The sequence below is a fragment of the Adiantum capillus-veneris genome, chromosome 7, assembly GCF_014529385.1.
Source record: "Adiantum capillus-veneris isolate H3 chromosome 7, ASM1452938v2, whole genome shotgun sequence".
NCBI lineage: Eukaryota > Viridiplantae > Streptophyta > Polypodiopsida > Polypodiales > Pteridaceae > Adiantum > Adiantum capillus-veneris.
Window position 1 is genome coordinate 67920125 of NC_140937.1, and position 15790 is coordinate 67935914.

Sequence of the window (15790 nt, forward strand, 5' to 3'; positions counted from 1 at the left end):
GCACCTTCAAAAATGGAGAGAACTAGCATGGAGTGAAGGAAGGGAAGAGGAATAAGAAGTAACATACAAAAAAGAAGTATTTTCCTCACCATAGATTACTCTTAGAGCTTAGCTTAGCATAGTAATATAGATGGTAGAGAAGATGAGCATGCCATTGAAGCTTGACTCTTGGTTGGATTTGCATTCCATAGCCAAGAGGTGTTGGTGTAGGCTCTCTACTTCTCAAGCTTGGAGAAGGAGACAATGTTCTTTCTCAACACATGTGTGTGTGTGTGTGTGTGTGAGTGAGAGAGAGAGAGAGAGAGAGAGAGAGAGAGAGAGAGAGAGAGAGAGAGAGAGAATGTGAAACCAATGAGACCCCTTCCTTGCCTTGGTCGACCCCCCTCTCTCATTACTCTAGCTTGCAATTCATTAGTCCATGCCAGGGCATGACCAATCACAAGCTTGGGTCATAACTAGCAATAGAGGTAGCATTTGGACAAGTGTCCTTCTTTCCACCTTTGAGAGGGAGAGCTTAACTAATTATTTACATGCATCTAAATTCTCATTGGACCTCCCTAAAGTCCATCCAAGCTTAAGGTACATTATGAGGGCAATCTAAGCTACGGGCTTGACATGTATCCTTTATGTCTCTTATGGAGAGGGTGCCTCTTGCGTGAGTGTGTGTGTTCTCTCTCATCCCCTACTTCTAGGGCTCGCCCCCTCCTTTGTAGGCTCTTTTTTTACTTTCAAGCTTCTCAAGCATCTTGGTCATCAAGCACCTTAGTCATGAAGCACGAAAAACACCTCAAGCACCTTAGTCATGAATCACAACAAGCACCACAAGCACCTTAGTCAGCTCAAGCACGACAAGCACCTCAAGCACATGCCTAGCTTGCCTAAGGTCTAAAGTACTTAAAGGTCCTAAGTCTAAGTACTTTTAACACTAACCTTTGGAGGTATTTAATGAAGCTAACCCTAAGGTCTTTTAATCTCCATTACCTATTCATTGCTCTTGGGTAGACCATCTCCCTTTTGGACCCTTCATGAGATGTAGCCTTCTCTCCCTTTGGTCCCGTCTTGAGATAGGTCCAAAAGCACATATTTATATTCTAACTCTTGTTCCCATTTGTTTTTCCACATTAAATGATCAGTTCAATGTCATGAAATCATTTGGGATAGGTAGATATTAGATTTTATGACCTTACCTCTCTCTTGAAACCATAGTCGTCCTTGACTATGAGGTAGAGAAGATAAGTCTTAGTCATTAGTCTATGTTTCTTAGCGGGTAGAGGATCTCTTTTTACCCTATGACATCATTCTAGAATATATGACTAGTCCATTTGGTGCTTGGGAGACTTAGCTGTTGCAAGCATGTATGTTCTTTAGTCCATATCATACTCCCAAAGTAGCGTGACAAATTCTACTTGGTGTTTGATAGACGCCGTCATCACAAACATGATTCTAAGCATGGATACTACTCAAATTTGTGCACAATAAAAAGAGAACTAGTATTATAAGACAAGAACATTGTTCATTTAAAAAGAATTTACATTTGCTTACTCTAGTGTAGTATTGTAAGCATTGACAAGGTTCATACTATCCTTAAGCTATGTTCCTTGCATCCATCTAGCATCTTCGAAAGGATCATTTTTTAACTTAATAAGATATCGTCGGATAATCTTAGCATGTCTTAGTAACTTGTCTTCATGTCAAAGAATGGATTCAGGCTGGAGCACCTCTTCTTGATCTTTGATCTCGGGCGGGTCCTCAATTATTGGTTCTCTTGGTGTCTCTCCTTTGTAAGGCTTAAGTAGGTTCACATTAAAAGCATTGTGTATGAGCCAATGATTGGGAAAATTTAGTTGATAGGACTTGTTGATTGGTTTTAGGGTTTGAAAATGACCATAATACCTTTCTTCTAGCTTAGGATAATACTTTTGGTGGCCCGTAGGATTTTTGCCCGTAGTTTTCCTCAATCGAGCCTTAGGAAACTTGAGTAGGACCCAATCATTTTCCTTGAAAGTTAAGGCCCTTCTATGCTTGCTAGCCACAACTTTTTTCCTTTGTTGTGAGATGGATATAGCCTCCTTAATCTTTTGAAAATATTCTTGTAGATCTCGACTATACTCATTAGCAACAACAAAGATCTTCCATGTTCTTTAAGTAGCAAGGCAAAGGTCTTCCCTCAATGATCTCAAAAGTTGCCTTCCCTGTAGTACTATGGGCAGTGTTATTGTATGCACACTCTACAAGGGGTAGTTACTTCTCCCATTGTGAGTGTTGATCTACTTTTGTAACATAGATCTTGAGTAGATCTAGAATCGTAAGGTTAGATATTTCACTTTGGCCATCCGTTTGTGGGTGATAGGCCAAAGACAAGTTTAACCTTGTTCTTAGATTTCCAAAGAGACCTTTCCAAAAATTACTGGTCATTCTAGAATCTTTGTCTGACACTATAGATGTTGGCACGCCATGGTGTTTGAAAATCTAGGATATGAAGAGGGTTGCCATTTGATGTGCCTTAATAGTCTTTTTAACAGGTATAAAATGTGCTTGTTTGATAAACCTGTCGACTATTGTCTATATTCCTGTATTCCCATGGATAGACTTGGGTAATCCAAGATAAAATCCATGGATATGATCTTCCATGGTGAATTAGTAATTGGCAATGGGTGGAGTAATCCAGGTCGCTTCCCTCTATCATACTTTGTCTTTTGGCATACCACACATTTGAAACATACCCTTGTATGTCTACTTTCATGGTAGGCCACTAGAAATACGTCTCTACTCCTTGAAGAATAAATACGTCTCTACTCCTTGAAGAGTAGGTTGAATCCCTTTATGCCCCACATAGGGTGGAGCACGCGATTCATACATTACTTTCTCATGAAGGGAGTTAGTAACACATAGCCTATTGCCATGGAGAAGATAACAATCCTGCAAGGTGAACGCTTCAAAATTAAATTGCAAAAGAAAATTTGTCTACCTCATTTTTTTGTCGGAAATCTTGGTTTGCATCATGAAGTACTTAAGACTTTGGTGATCCGTTCGTAGGATGAATGGAGTCCCCAAATGGTAATGCTTCCATGTATCTAGGGAATGTCAACAAACTAGTAGCTCCTTTTCATATATGCCAAATACGCGCTCATCGGAATTGAGTCTTTGACTCTTGTATGCTATGACATGCCCTTCTTGAAGCAAGATTGCTCCAAGGCAATCTCCACAAGGCATCACATTAGACCTCAAATGGTTTTGTGAGATCCGATAGTTTAAGCACAGGTTGAGAGGTAAGCTTCTCTTTGAGCTTTTCAAAAGAATTTTTCTCTTTTACAGTCCATCTATACTTAACGTTCTTCTTTGTCAAGTCATGTAATGGTCCTGTTATTTGTGAATATTTTTCTATGAAGCGTCTATAGTATGCACACATACCAATAAAACTTTGTAGTTCATGTAGATTCCTTGGATTAGGTCATACTTTTATTACCTCCAACTTTGTTGGATCCATATGGATACCATCTTGAGAGATAATGTGAACTAAGTATTGAATCTCTTGAAGAAAAAATTCACTCTTCTTTTGATTAATAAAAAGTTTATTCTCCCTCAAAGGATGAAAAATTACCTAGATATGTTTCTTATGCTCCTCGAGTGAATTGGAGTAGATGATGATATCATCAAAAATACTCCAATGACCCTACAGTAGGGCCTACAAAATTTCTTCATTAAACGGTTTAATGTGGCCAGAGCATTTGTCAAGCCAAAAGGCATGACAAGATATGTATAAAGACCAAATGTTGTACAAAATGCAGTCTTTACAATATCTTCATTGACTATCCTTATTTGATGGTAGCTACTTTTAAGGTCAATCCTACTGAAGTAGGTCACAAGCCTTGTAGCTTATCAAACAGATCTTCTACCTACGACATGAGAAATTTGTTTTTGATAGTGATCCAATGTAGTGCTCTATAGTCCACACACATATGGTATGTGCCGTCTTTCTTTTTCATTAAAAGGATTGGTGAACAAAAGGGAGGGCAACTAGGCCTCACCATCCCCTTATCTACCAGTTCATATATTTGCCTCATTATCTCCTATTGTTGAGCTTGAGAAACTCTATAAGGAGGCTTATTAGGAGGTGAGATCCCAAGTAGAAGCTCTATTTTATGGTCATCATCCCCTTGTTTTGGAGATAAATCTCCAAAGATGCCATCAATAAAAACATCTTGAAATCTATTTAGGAAATTATACAACTCTAATTCCTGTTGATTCCTACCATTTCCATTGGATAAAACATTAGGATCATTTATGGACTCTTTAACAAAAATCATGTACACGGAAATTGAGCTTTTCCTTGACTTATCAAAAGCAGATGAATTTACACGAGGTATAGTACAACCCAACTCATTATCATCTACGTACATGTTCTTTTCCCTGTTGGTGAAATCAATTCACCTTTCAAGAAATTCCATATTGGTAGCCATGCGGTTGAACCATGGTGCCCCTAAGATAACAACCTCATGTTGGAGAGGGGAGATTAAAAAAATACTCTTTGTCGATGTAGCTTTGGACAGATAAGATGTGGGGAGATATTCCATTTCTAAGATGGGGTTGTCACATTAAAAAATGGAATCTTCTAGAATATAAAGAATCTAATGGCATGCTATATATCAATGGATAGATCTTGGATGAGTATATTCTAAATCTAGAAGGTCCGACAAGTTTTGATTTCATTTGTAAAAAATTTACCGTGTGCCCGTTTTGGGTGCATTTTCATGACTATAGTTGCCAATGCTTCTGGAGGAGGTTATGCTCATAGCACACATGGAAAAGGAGGGAATAATATGTGTAAATAGCTCTATGAGAAGAAACTAAATACTTTCCACTTCAATTACTTGAAATCCTTGCTAACATAATCGAATGTGAAAATGAATCATACTTAGGTACAAACAAAGAAATATTTTCATTAACAGAACATAGCCTTTCTATATGCTTAAAAAACCATCCATAGTTAATGTTATTTAATGGCACTTGTAATCTTAACAAGTCTTACTTGGTATGTGCTAATTTATAACCACTAAAATTGTTCCTAAACTACGTGCTCAAAAAAATCTAATAAGAAAATTTGACTAGCACCTAGGGACTCTATCGCGACACATGATTGGACAAATGAGCACCAATGTCTGTCCCAAAGACTCATATTCTCCTTCTGTGGAATATGTCTCATATAATTATGTCAAGAAATATGGCATCCATCAAGTACAATATGTACTTGTGTGTGGAGGTATCTAGAAACACTCAACAACATGAGTGAGAGGGATCCTCATGAATCTTGCTCTATATCGGCTAAACCAAACTCCATGAGTTCCTAGACCATGTTGCACACCTTGTGACTAGCAACATGTGCCAAATAAAACCCAACCATGTAGACCTACGATTGTTTCAATAGAGAGTGGACCCTTGAGTGTACTATAATGCAACGTTAAGAGAGAAAGTAACAGGTTGCAAAAATTGTACCTGGTACACTACTTTCCCAAAATCCTTTTCCCATACATGAACTTGTCATGTATCTAAAGAGAGAAATGTATGAAAGCCTTCCACCATATGCATCCCCCTTGTAAAGCTCAATTGAAGCATAGTCAGAGAGAAAAAAAATATATATGCTTACTATGAAAAAGCATCGCATACTTACCTGTAGGTCAAGGGAAATTTTCAAACCTCAAAGGTGCATTACCAAAATTCCAACCTCAAAAGGACCAATATTTCTTTCACTTGTTAAACACTAAAGTAGAGGTTAGTGAAAATAGATAAATATTGAATTGATAACCCTGGGTCTTTCCTTGGAAATTCAAACCCCTTGGTTAAATTTTGTGGAGAAGGTAGCTGAGACCAGCATAGGCCACCATGCTACCAATAATGATTGTAAGAACTTGGGAAAATGAAGTTATCTACTACCCCTTGGTAGATTGAAAATTTATTTTCTTAAAAATACCATTGCAAAGAGGCCAATCGGTGACCATTGACACTTACGAAGTGATTTTTTATTACTTGGGTCATACCCCTAAAAATAGCACTCTTGTAAACAAAATTAGTGGTATAAACTAAGCAGGAGATCCTCAAGTTGGAATCTTATTTACACCTAGATCTTGAAAGAATCATATCTCCCCTTGAAAAGAAGAGAAAGATTCTCAACACCAAAAAGAAGGTAGTCATACTAGAGTTTTTTTGGGTTTTAAAACAAGAAATTACCAACCTTGAGTATCTCTTAGTAGATTCAAGATATCCCTGGATTAGTTGGTTTATAACAAGACCATGCGTGCCTTCTACAAATGGAAATAATCATATGTAGTGCAAACACCTTCTGCATATAACCAATGATATGGAGTGCCCGTCGATGGTACAATCATATATAGCAAACACAAGCAATTATACCAACCTCAATTGTTATTAAGTGGAAGGTTACAACTATGGGTAACCCTTGAAAAAACATTAATTGGATAATCATCAACAAAAATCATTGAAAACAAACAAGATCTTACCTCTTTTGAAAAATTATTGCGATTCCAATGCATGTGGAAATTGCTTTGATCTAAATCCATTGTGATTAGTAGGTGGATAATTTTGTCCTCGATAGAGTAGTTGGTGCTCTATATAGGCCCTTAGCCCTAGCTATATATATAGACCTCCGATATCGCATGTGTGTTTTGGCCCTTGACTTGACACATAATCTATCATACATCAAGTCAAATTGACAAAAGGCTCTTTGAGCATAATGGAGAGAAGCAAGATAAATTGCTGGGTTGAATACAACACTTAAACATGTCAAACATGAAACCGTCTCAAATCACAAATCCACATGAGACATACGTGAACCTCCAAGATCATGGCGCTCTAGATAGATTCACCTATCTAAAACACTTGTACACTTGTGAATTTGTCACCTATGAGCTATATCAAGCTCAATTTGTATTTGCATATGCATACATAATCAAGAAGGACTAAACCAAGTTCTGCAACCTCTCTGAAATCCCACACAATGCAATTAGGACTATGACTGAGAGCTACTAGAGAGGGTGTCAAGTACACTCTTTTGACATGATGCAATTGTCACTAGAAAAGATAATTGAGTTCTTGAGTTGTTTAAAATTAGCAAAAAACTACCAGTTCAAGTGATTAGAAATATAAATTGATAGATCTCCACTGTTAACCTCAACTCACTAATACTAATGGACACTATTGACTAAGATAATCCATCGTTGAATTCTCCAATTGTTGTGTGAAGAAAACTACTAGAGGTGTGAACAAGGGCTAAGGATGAAGGCATGATGGAAGTGAGTTGATGTGGATTCAAGTATGGTGTTATGGCATGAGGATACATGCCCATGTTCATAGATTTGTTGGAGTCTCTACACAAAGATAATACACAGAGTGAAGATAGAGAGATAGTTGAAGATATTGTGAGGCATTAGAACATCTTGTATAGAGTGTTGTAGCTAGGAAACACGCTGCTTATACTTGGGTCTATAGCCTTAGCATTGGGTTTGGGGATCAGCCCTTCAGTCTCTCTTTGAGTACAAACATTGTGTATCTGGGTGGTTCACAGTACCTGCTTTAATACTTATATTACCGAATTTTGGTATTTCCAGAGTACCAAATTACCTTCTCATTATACCATTTTATTTGTTACACATTGGTTCTCCTCTCTTATATATCTTGGCACAAAGCTCCATACACAGCTCTACATTCTTTCAGCATCGAATCATAACACATTTGTTTTTAGTATGGTATCAAAGGAGGTTTTAGTGTGTAGGTGGAGAGAGTTTGAGTGAGTGTAAAAATCCCCATTCATCACATTGTTTGTGAGAATCCAAAGATACTACTTATATGCAGACATGCTAGTCTTGGAAGGAGCCAAAAGAGCTCACAAAGGAAGAACATATGATTTTGGAGAAATAATGGAGGACAAGGTGATTCATACCTCACCATGAAGGCTCAAGAAAGAGAAGACAAATACAACAATCTTGTGAAGGAGGAGGCACGCTGATTTGCAGGGGAAATCAGCCAACTATGTGCATGGAGTTGAAGGTTCTCAACATGCACAATCACTAGTCTTCAAAGAGGAGACAATCAAGCAAAAGCAAAGCTACTTGAAGGTCCAAAATTAGGAAAACAACCATCCATGGAAGAGGTAAGGATATCTCTTCAAAGAACATGGAGCTTACAACATTTGTTGTAAGACAACATTGTTGTAACCAAAGTCAGGGAAAGATCAACCTTTCTTTCCCACATGAAGTGTGGCAAGAGGATGCCACTTATGCCTTTCTCAAAGGCCAGCTTGAGGAAGTGGAAAATCACCACAATGATGTGTTGTTAGAGGTATGAGGTGCAAGCAATGGAAGTGTTTGCATGAAGGCTGCAACGAGACACGCTAGAGATAGAAGATAGGAAGATGCCCATCTCACACAAAAAAGGAGGCAAAGAAGTTATGGTGGAAAATGGAACCCATGAAGCAAGCTTGAAGAGATCCATAAGGATTAGGACTCTAAAAGAAAGGACATGAAGCAAGCTTGAAGAGATCCATAAGGATTAGGACTCTAAAAGAAAGGACATGGAAGTTTGCAGAAGTTTCATAGGAAGGAAACAAGGCAAAGCCCTTAGCAAGTCAAAATTGGAGGTCAACAAGAGAAACTCTCGGAGAAGAGTTCACTTCATTCACAACATGGAAGCAATAGCTAGCATGATGGACCTTCTAGACTAAGGAAAACCCTATCATTGCATCAAGGGAAGTCCCATCAAAGAGAAGAGGCCTTTCATCATAACTTTGTGTTGTTTCATTTCAAGAATTTTCAAAGATGCTGCGGAAGTTGAGGGAAGGTGTTGCATATATAAGTTCACACCATCTCTCCTCAATCGCAAGGCTTATTTGGAGATGATGCATAATTTGAGGAAAGGTGTTGAAGATACAAGTTCAGATCATCTCTCCCATTTTACATAGTCTTTAGAGATTCTATTGAGCTTGAGGGAAGGTGTTAAAATGTGCAAGCTCACATAATCTCTACTAGAGGTGTGAACAAGGTCTAAGGATGAAGGCATGATGTAATTGAGTCAATATGGATTTAAGTATGATGTTATGGCATAAAGGTACAAGCCCATGGTCATGGATTGCAACCCATCTACATGTTGGAGGTCTCTACAACAACCACCTAGAAGATTGTTGAGAAGTACTAAAAAAGTAGGAGCAATTTTTGGAGGTTCCATAGGTAGACTTGTAGGAGTGATATCAGCCACCTACAATAGTGATCTTGTGGAGCAATACAAAGAGAAGTTTCTCTACTAAATATTGAAAACAATTTGTCAGAGGGTTTATCTTAATTCTACTCCTACTATTTCTGGTGAAGGTGCCAATTTGGCTACCTACAGAGTTGCACACTGCACATAAGAGCCAGCATATTAACTTGGGAGCTACCTACTAGGAGATATAGCCAAGATCTTATCATGGAGTTTGAAGCAAAGTTGTTCTCCACATCATGGAGGATCTACCTATGAAACAAATCCCCAAATTCACTTGAAGGAGTCATCTACATCAACTATAAAGAGTGTAGCAAAGCAAGTTGTAGTGGTCCCTTTGTACACAGCTTTTCCTAGCTGTACCGTGCCTAGAGCCTAGTATTGATTCCTAGTCCCAAGATCTGCTTAGACTAGAGCAAGGATTCCACTACACATTAGGTAGTGAGATTAGCAAGGTGTTGAAATGATGGTACTGGGAGGCACACTCATACCTTAGCATTTGGAGGAAGAAGAGACAGACAAATAGAGAGAGTGCAAAGAGTGAAGATAGAGAGATAGTTGAGAGACATTAGAACATCTTGTACAGAGTGTTGTAGGTGGGAAACACATTGCTTGTACTTGGTCTATAGCCTTAGCATTTGGCTTAGGGATTAGCCCTTTGGTCTCTCTCTCTCTTAGTACTAGTATGTGTATCTAGGTGGTTCACAACACTTGCTTTGGTACTTACAATACCAAACTTTGGTACTTCCAAAGTACCAAATTATATGTTGGTATTACTAGCTCTCTATTATGGTACTGCTAAGGTTTTGTTATAATACTAAGTTTGGTGCTCTATAGTACCAATTTTGGTGTTTGAGAGTACCAACATCGTATACAAGGTACTTTGCTTGTGAATAACGTTATCCTCTCATTATACCATTGTCTCTCTTCTTATACATTTGATTATATATTGGTTCTCCTCTCTCATATACCTCGGCACAAAGATCCATATACACTTCTACATTTTTTCGCATGGTATTAGAGAATAATTTTTTCAACAGGTATCAGAGCACATTTTTTCAACATGGGGAATGTTGAAAGGGAAAAAAAACTAAATGATCGTGCAATTCCCTACACGCACTTCTTCTCGTATGTTTGGCAATGTTTGCAAGGAGAGTAGTGGCTCAATGGCTACCCATGAGCTTGGCCTCTCATTGCTAATCATAAATAGATTATGAAGTCTCTGTAGTGTACATTAATGACCAAATTGAGCTAGTGTCTTGATGATGTGCACAAGGGGATTTGAAAGTATCTATCCCAATTAGCTATGATATGGATAACATAATGAAGCATTCATGACAAAACACACAACTTTGCATTCCTAAAGAAAGGCCTACAAAGAGGCTCCTTATAAAGGGCAAGCTTGGGCATCTAGGGCATGACATCAAACCTAATTAGGGAATGCTATCTTGCTTGTAGCACATGGTTGTAATATGCTCTCCAACATATACACATGATTCATAACGAGTATGCATTGGTACACACATCAAGTTGGAGTGTGGGAATTCAAACATAAATGGACACACGATATGGCCGATTCTCAACATTGACTTCTTGGCCTAGTCGATTTCAACCCAGTTATGATATCAATGGAATACCTTGTCAAAGACATATTTTGACATCAATGGAATGCCTTGTCAAAGACATAGTTGAGAATGTAGGTCGACTGCTAGTGGAGAGGGGAAGGAGTTCAACATGTGTGTGACCTCTTTGGAAAGGTAATGACCAAATAAGTGCTCTTTGAAAGGAGGAGGGTGAGAATTGAGATTAAAATAAGAAGGGGAAAGTTCCCCCCGCTCACAATGTAAGTTTTTTGGGTCTCTCCTGTTTACTCCTCGTCTTCATTTCACCCGAGGTTCCCACCATTGCAAATGCAAGCGCAGGTTGGTTGCGTTTATTAGCTTTTCAAGTAAACACACGCACTCGCGCCACGCGCGACAGAGCGCATGCTCTCTCTGATTTTCCCTCCCTCCCTCCCTCCTTCCCTCCCCAACACGCACACCGGCGCGCGCGCACGCATACACATGATTTTCGGAAATTCACCATATCTGCCAACGATCATGGCAGCTTCGTTTCTGATTCAGGGAATGAATCGCATAAAGCTCCACCTAAACATCTTCAAGTTTACTGTGCTTGTGAAGATGTCAATTGTCTTAAAGCTTCATGTTTCCCTGCAAGCTTTACACCGTCAGACAATAGGTGTGTGTGTATGGGGGGAGGGGGCATGCATGTTCCTGTGAATTACATGCGTGTTTGAAGCTGTATTTCTTGGTGGGCTTTTTTGGTCTGCTGTGAGAGGCTTTGCATGTGTGTGTGCACGCCAGCCGCATACATGTGTACGCTTGTGCCTGCGTGTTGTTGATGGCTTACCTTCTCTTTCGTCAATGACCTAGGAGGTGCAGAGTAATGGTCGCCACGATGCACCGTCATCCCTAAAGCGCACACGTGGAGGAGCATGGAAAGATCACTGGGTTGCCATGCTAGTGGATCTCCGAGGTTGCATGAATGAAGAGTTCATGAAACCTCAAAAACAGGGGGCTGACATGTGGACACGGGTAGCAGCAGAAATTTCTGCAGCATGTGACGGCTTTGACAAAGACAGTGAAAGCTGCAGGAAGAAGTGGCAGAAAGTTTACAAGGTATACAAAGAAGACAAATTACGCTTGGTCCAAGCCGCCACCATCGATAACCCACAAAGCACTTGTACTACTTTCTCATGCAAATGGTTTCATTTGATAGACAAATACATGCAGAGTAGTACTCATCATGTCAACACACATAGCCATACATCTGGTACAAGCGAGCTTGTTTTCGTCGATGATACGAATCATGGGGATATTGTACATGGAATTCAAGAGAGAGAGCCTGCTCAAGGGGCTGCATGCATTGATTTGTCGCATACGACAGATGTTTATGACCAGCAAGGGGATAAGATGCACCCGGTGCAAATAAACCATGTGGGTTCTTTGAGGTTGGCATATACAGGTCATGTGGGAACGATGGAAACTGTCCTTAGCCGGGGCCAAGATCATTCGTCGCATCACAGCGATGAGGGGGATTTGAGGGGAAATGCGAAACGTGCCCGGAGAGATCTGAACGTGGCGCAATGCCTGTCGCAGATGGCGGAGACATGGAGGGATGCACTTGAAGCCATGAAGGAAGCTGATGCAAAAAGGCTTGAGGTTCTTCAGTCGTTGGCGGTGACTATGGCAGGATTGCTTGATGTCTTGAAGCATTGGTGAATGGCGATTGATAAGCATGGTTGCGGTTGCGGTCGGGGATAAACTTACAAATGCACCCCTTTTTCTTGGGCCAAACATTCCCAATGATGCTCTGCTATGAGCTTCATAGAGAATTTGATAAATAAGTTATTTGATATTTCAAGGAGGGGATAGTTTCTTTTCTCTGGGAGGCAAACATTGGCATGTTAAGATAAATGGGTAGATACTGCCTACACTTCAAGAGAATTGGAAATTGGAAATAAGCAAGTGAGCAATTGATTGTGTGAAATTCTATGATAAGAAAAGGGTCGATTAGGACAACGATGTCCATACGAAACATGTCTATTTCATTTGGTAATGAGCATGTGAGATTTTGTCAAACTGCAAGTTTTATGCTATACTTTGAGAACAACTAAGAGCTCTATCTATGTTTGGTAGATCAACTACATATTTGTTTGTTTCATCGTGGCGTTTTACTTGACACAGCCACATTTTGTTTGGATTCTTGCGAGGGGATGATCTTGCTCTCTCAATCTGAGCATCATGCATACCCTCCTTGGACGAAAACCTCATTGCTGCTATCCTCAAGCTTTGGGGAGTCTGTGAAAGGGGGGCAATCATGCCTCCCTAATATGGGCCTATTTTTGGCATGTTAAAACATGCCATAGAAGAGAAGGAAGAAAGGTGTACAAAGGTTTAAATGCCTTTTTTCTTAAGTTTGTAGTGGGTCCCTTCGAGGGCCAATGATTTTTTCTCTCTTGTTTTAAATGCCAAAGTGAGCATTTGCCCTTCACCTTGTTTCATTAGCATGTAGCTTCCCAACCATACCTTTACCTTGTTTCATTAGCATGTAGACTCCCAACCATACTTTCACCTTGTTACTTCGTTAGCGTAGAAGCAAATTTCCCCTCCTTGACCCCTCAGCAGCCCACGTGGCTCCAGCGCAGCTCTAAAAAAACGCCTGCACATCTCGCTCAAAAGCTAAAACCACGGCTTCACTTGCGCGTCTCGCTCAAAAGCTCTAAAAAAACGAAGTAAACAGCGCCGCCAAAGTTACCAAGCGATTCTGATGTGCAGGTCAGCTCTCTTAGCTCCTTGCACGTGAAGGTTTGTCAGACCTGGCCTACACACGTGTAACTGAGCTTCTGAACAAGATAGCAGAGTTGGCACCAACTCATCGGCGACTATTTATAATGGAACTAGCTGATGCTGCTAAAAACCTTTGTGGGGTTGCTGTTAATGAACTTCAAGCTCTTGGCGAGGCGGACTTTGTCCAGCTCAGCACGGCCTCCATGGTGGGAGCAATAGCACTATTCTCCTCTAAGGATATCACTCCGACGAGCTTATGTATTAGAAGATTCATATAATCAATTGAGAATGAGAACACCTGATGAACTCAAGGGCCGTTTGATCGTACAATTTCAAGGAGAGGAAGGCATTGATGTTGGTGGGCTAACAAGAGAGTGGTACCAGCTTTTGTCCAGAGTAATTTTTGACAAGGGTGCATTGCTCTTCACTACCGTTGGCAACGAGTCTTCTTTTCAGCCAAATCCCAATTCTGTGTATCAAACGGAGCATCTTTCCTACTTCAAGTTTGTAGGCCGTGTGATTGCCAAGGCTCTGTGTGACGGGCAGCTTCTTGATGTGTATTTTACTCGATCTTTCTATAAGCACATATTGGGAGTGAAAGTGACTTATCATGATATTGATGCTGTAGATCCAGACTTCTACAAGAACTTGAAATGGGTTCTTGAGAACACTGTAAATGATGCACTTGGCCTCACCTTTAGTATCGATGCAGATGAAGAGAAGCATATTCTCTATGAAAGAACTGAGGTTATGGATCATGAACTTATTCCTGGTGGCAGGAACATCAGGGTCACATAGGAGAATAAGCATGAGTATGTTGAGCTAGTTGTTGAACACAGGTTCACGACCGCGATACGACCACAAATCAATGCCTTCTTGGAGGGATTCAACGAGCTTGTGTCTCGGGAGCTTATTTCAATTTTTAACGACAAGGAACTTGAGCTCCTTATCAGTGGTCTTCCAGAGATAGACTTCGAAGACCTCAAGGCAAATACGGAATATACTGGTTGCACGGCTGCATCTCCTGTTGTGCAATGGTTCTAGGATTTCGTGCACCAATTTAACAAGGAGGACATGGCCCGCCGACTGCAGTTTATAACTGGCACTTCAAAGGTTCCTCTTGAGCATTGCAAGGCATCTCAGGACCCCAAAGGTTCCAAATTCACAAGGCTTATGGAGTTCGTGAGAGGCTTCCATCGGCACATACATGTTTAAATCAACTTGACCTTCCAGAGTACTCTTCAAAGGATCAGTTGCAAGAACGATTGCTACTTGAAATTCATGAAGGCAGTGAAGGGTTTGGCTTTGGCTGATGTGAGGAGGGAAAATTCATGGCTCTGTTATATTATATACACAGGGTTTTGGGCAGGGCACACGATACAACAAGAACCCCTCGCCTGTCATAACTCCACGTGGCTCCAACGCTTAGAAGCTCTAAAAAAAACTACGTCGTCAAAAGCCCAGCGCTGAAAAGCCATAGTAGAAAAAACTACGTTGTCACCAAGCAAATAAAATAGAAAAAGCATTATGCGTTGCTCTCAAGAGCAAATCGATCTTCTCCACAAGCAGTTCGCACGTTCCTAGCAGTAAGCAACGTTGCTCCCAAGAGCAATTCCATCTTCTCCACAAGCAGTTCAATTCGATCTTCTCCACAAGCAGTTCGCAGGTTCCAGAAGTAAGCAGTTCGCAAGTTGCAGCCATAGCACCAGAAAGGAGTGTCGAAGATCTTTCAAACCCTGGTAATATTTCACAGATCATCAAGCTGGAGAGTACTTCGGATGCTTGGCGACGTGATGAGCACTCCCAAAGCTCAGATATTTCGTACGATCAACCCATGGCAGAGGTATGTTCTACTAATGCTACTGAAGTAGAAGATATCAGATTTCAATCGATGATCAGTTGGTCTGATATGTAGTCGAATCACCAAAACTCATTGCCTTTGTTGGCCCGTTCAGCACATTCTTTTGTTGATGCTATCGGTTGAAGTGAAGGATACACAAAAAGCTGATGCAAAGTGAGGGCATCTCTCTGGATGAAATCACCTATGCTTTGGTCTTAAAGGCTATCTTGACAATAAAGACTCTCTCTCTAGTTGTACCCTTACAAAAGCACAAACAAACCATGCGGGCATTCTCTTTGAGATGTCCTCTATTGGAACACATTGACTGCATAGTACT

The 15790-nt window shown here is 40.3% G+C and overlaps 1 protein-coding gene across 1 annotated transcript; it reads left to right on the forward strand.

The window, feature by feature from the left end:
- The first annotated feature begins 11067 nt into the window (after positions 1-11067).
- On the forward strand, positions 11068-13100 carry LOC147454005 (uncharacterized). The gene is made up of 2 exons (XM_086517244.1): positions 11068-11186; positions 11697-13100. The coding sequence occupies exons 1-2, from the start codon at positions 11175-11177 to the stop codon at positions 12543-12545; spliced, it is 861 nt and encodes a 286-aa protein (XP_086373370.1). The 5' UTR covers positions 11068-11174; the 3' UTR covers positions 12546-13100.
- The last annotated feature ends 2690 nt before the right edge of the window (positions 13101-15790 follow it).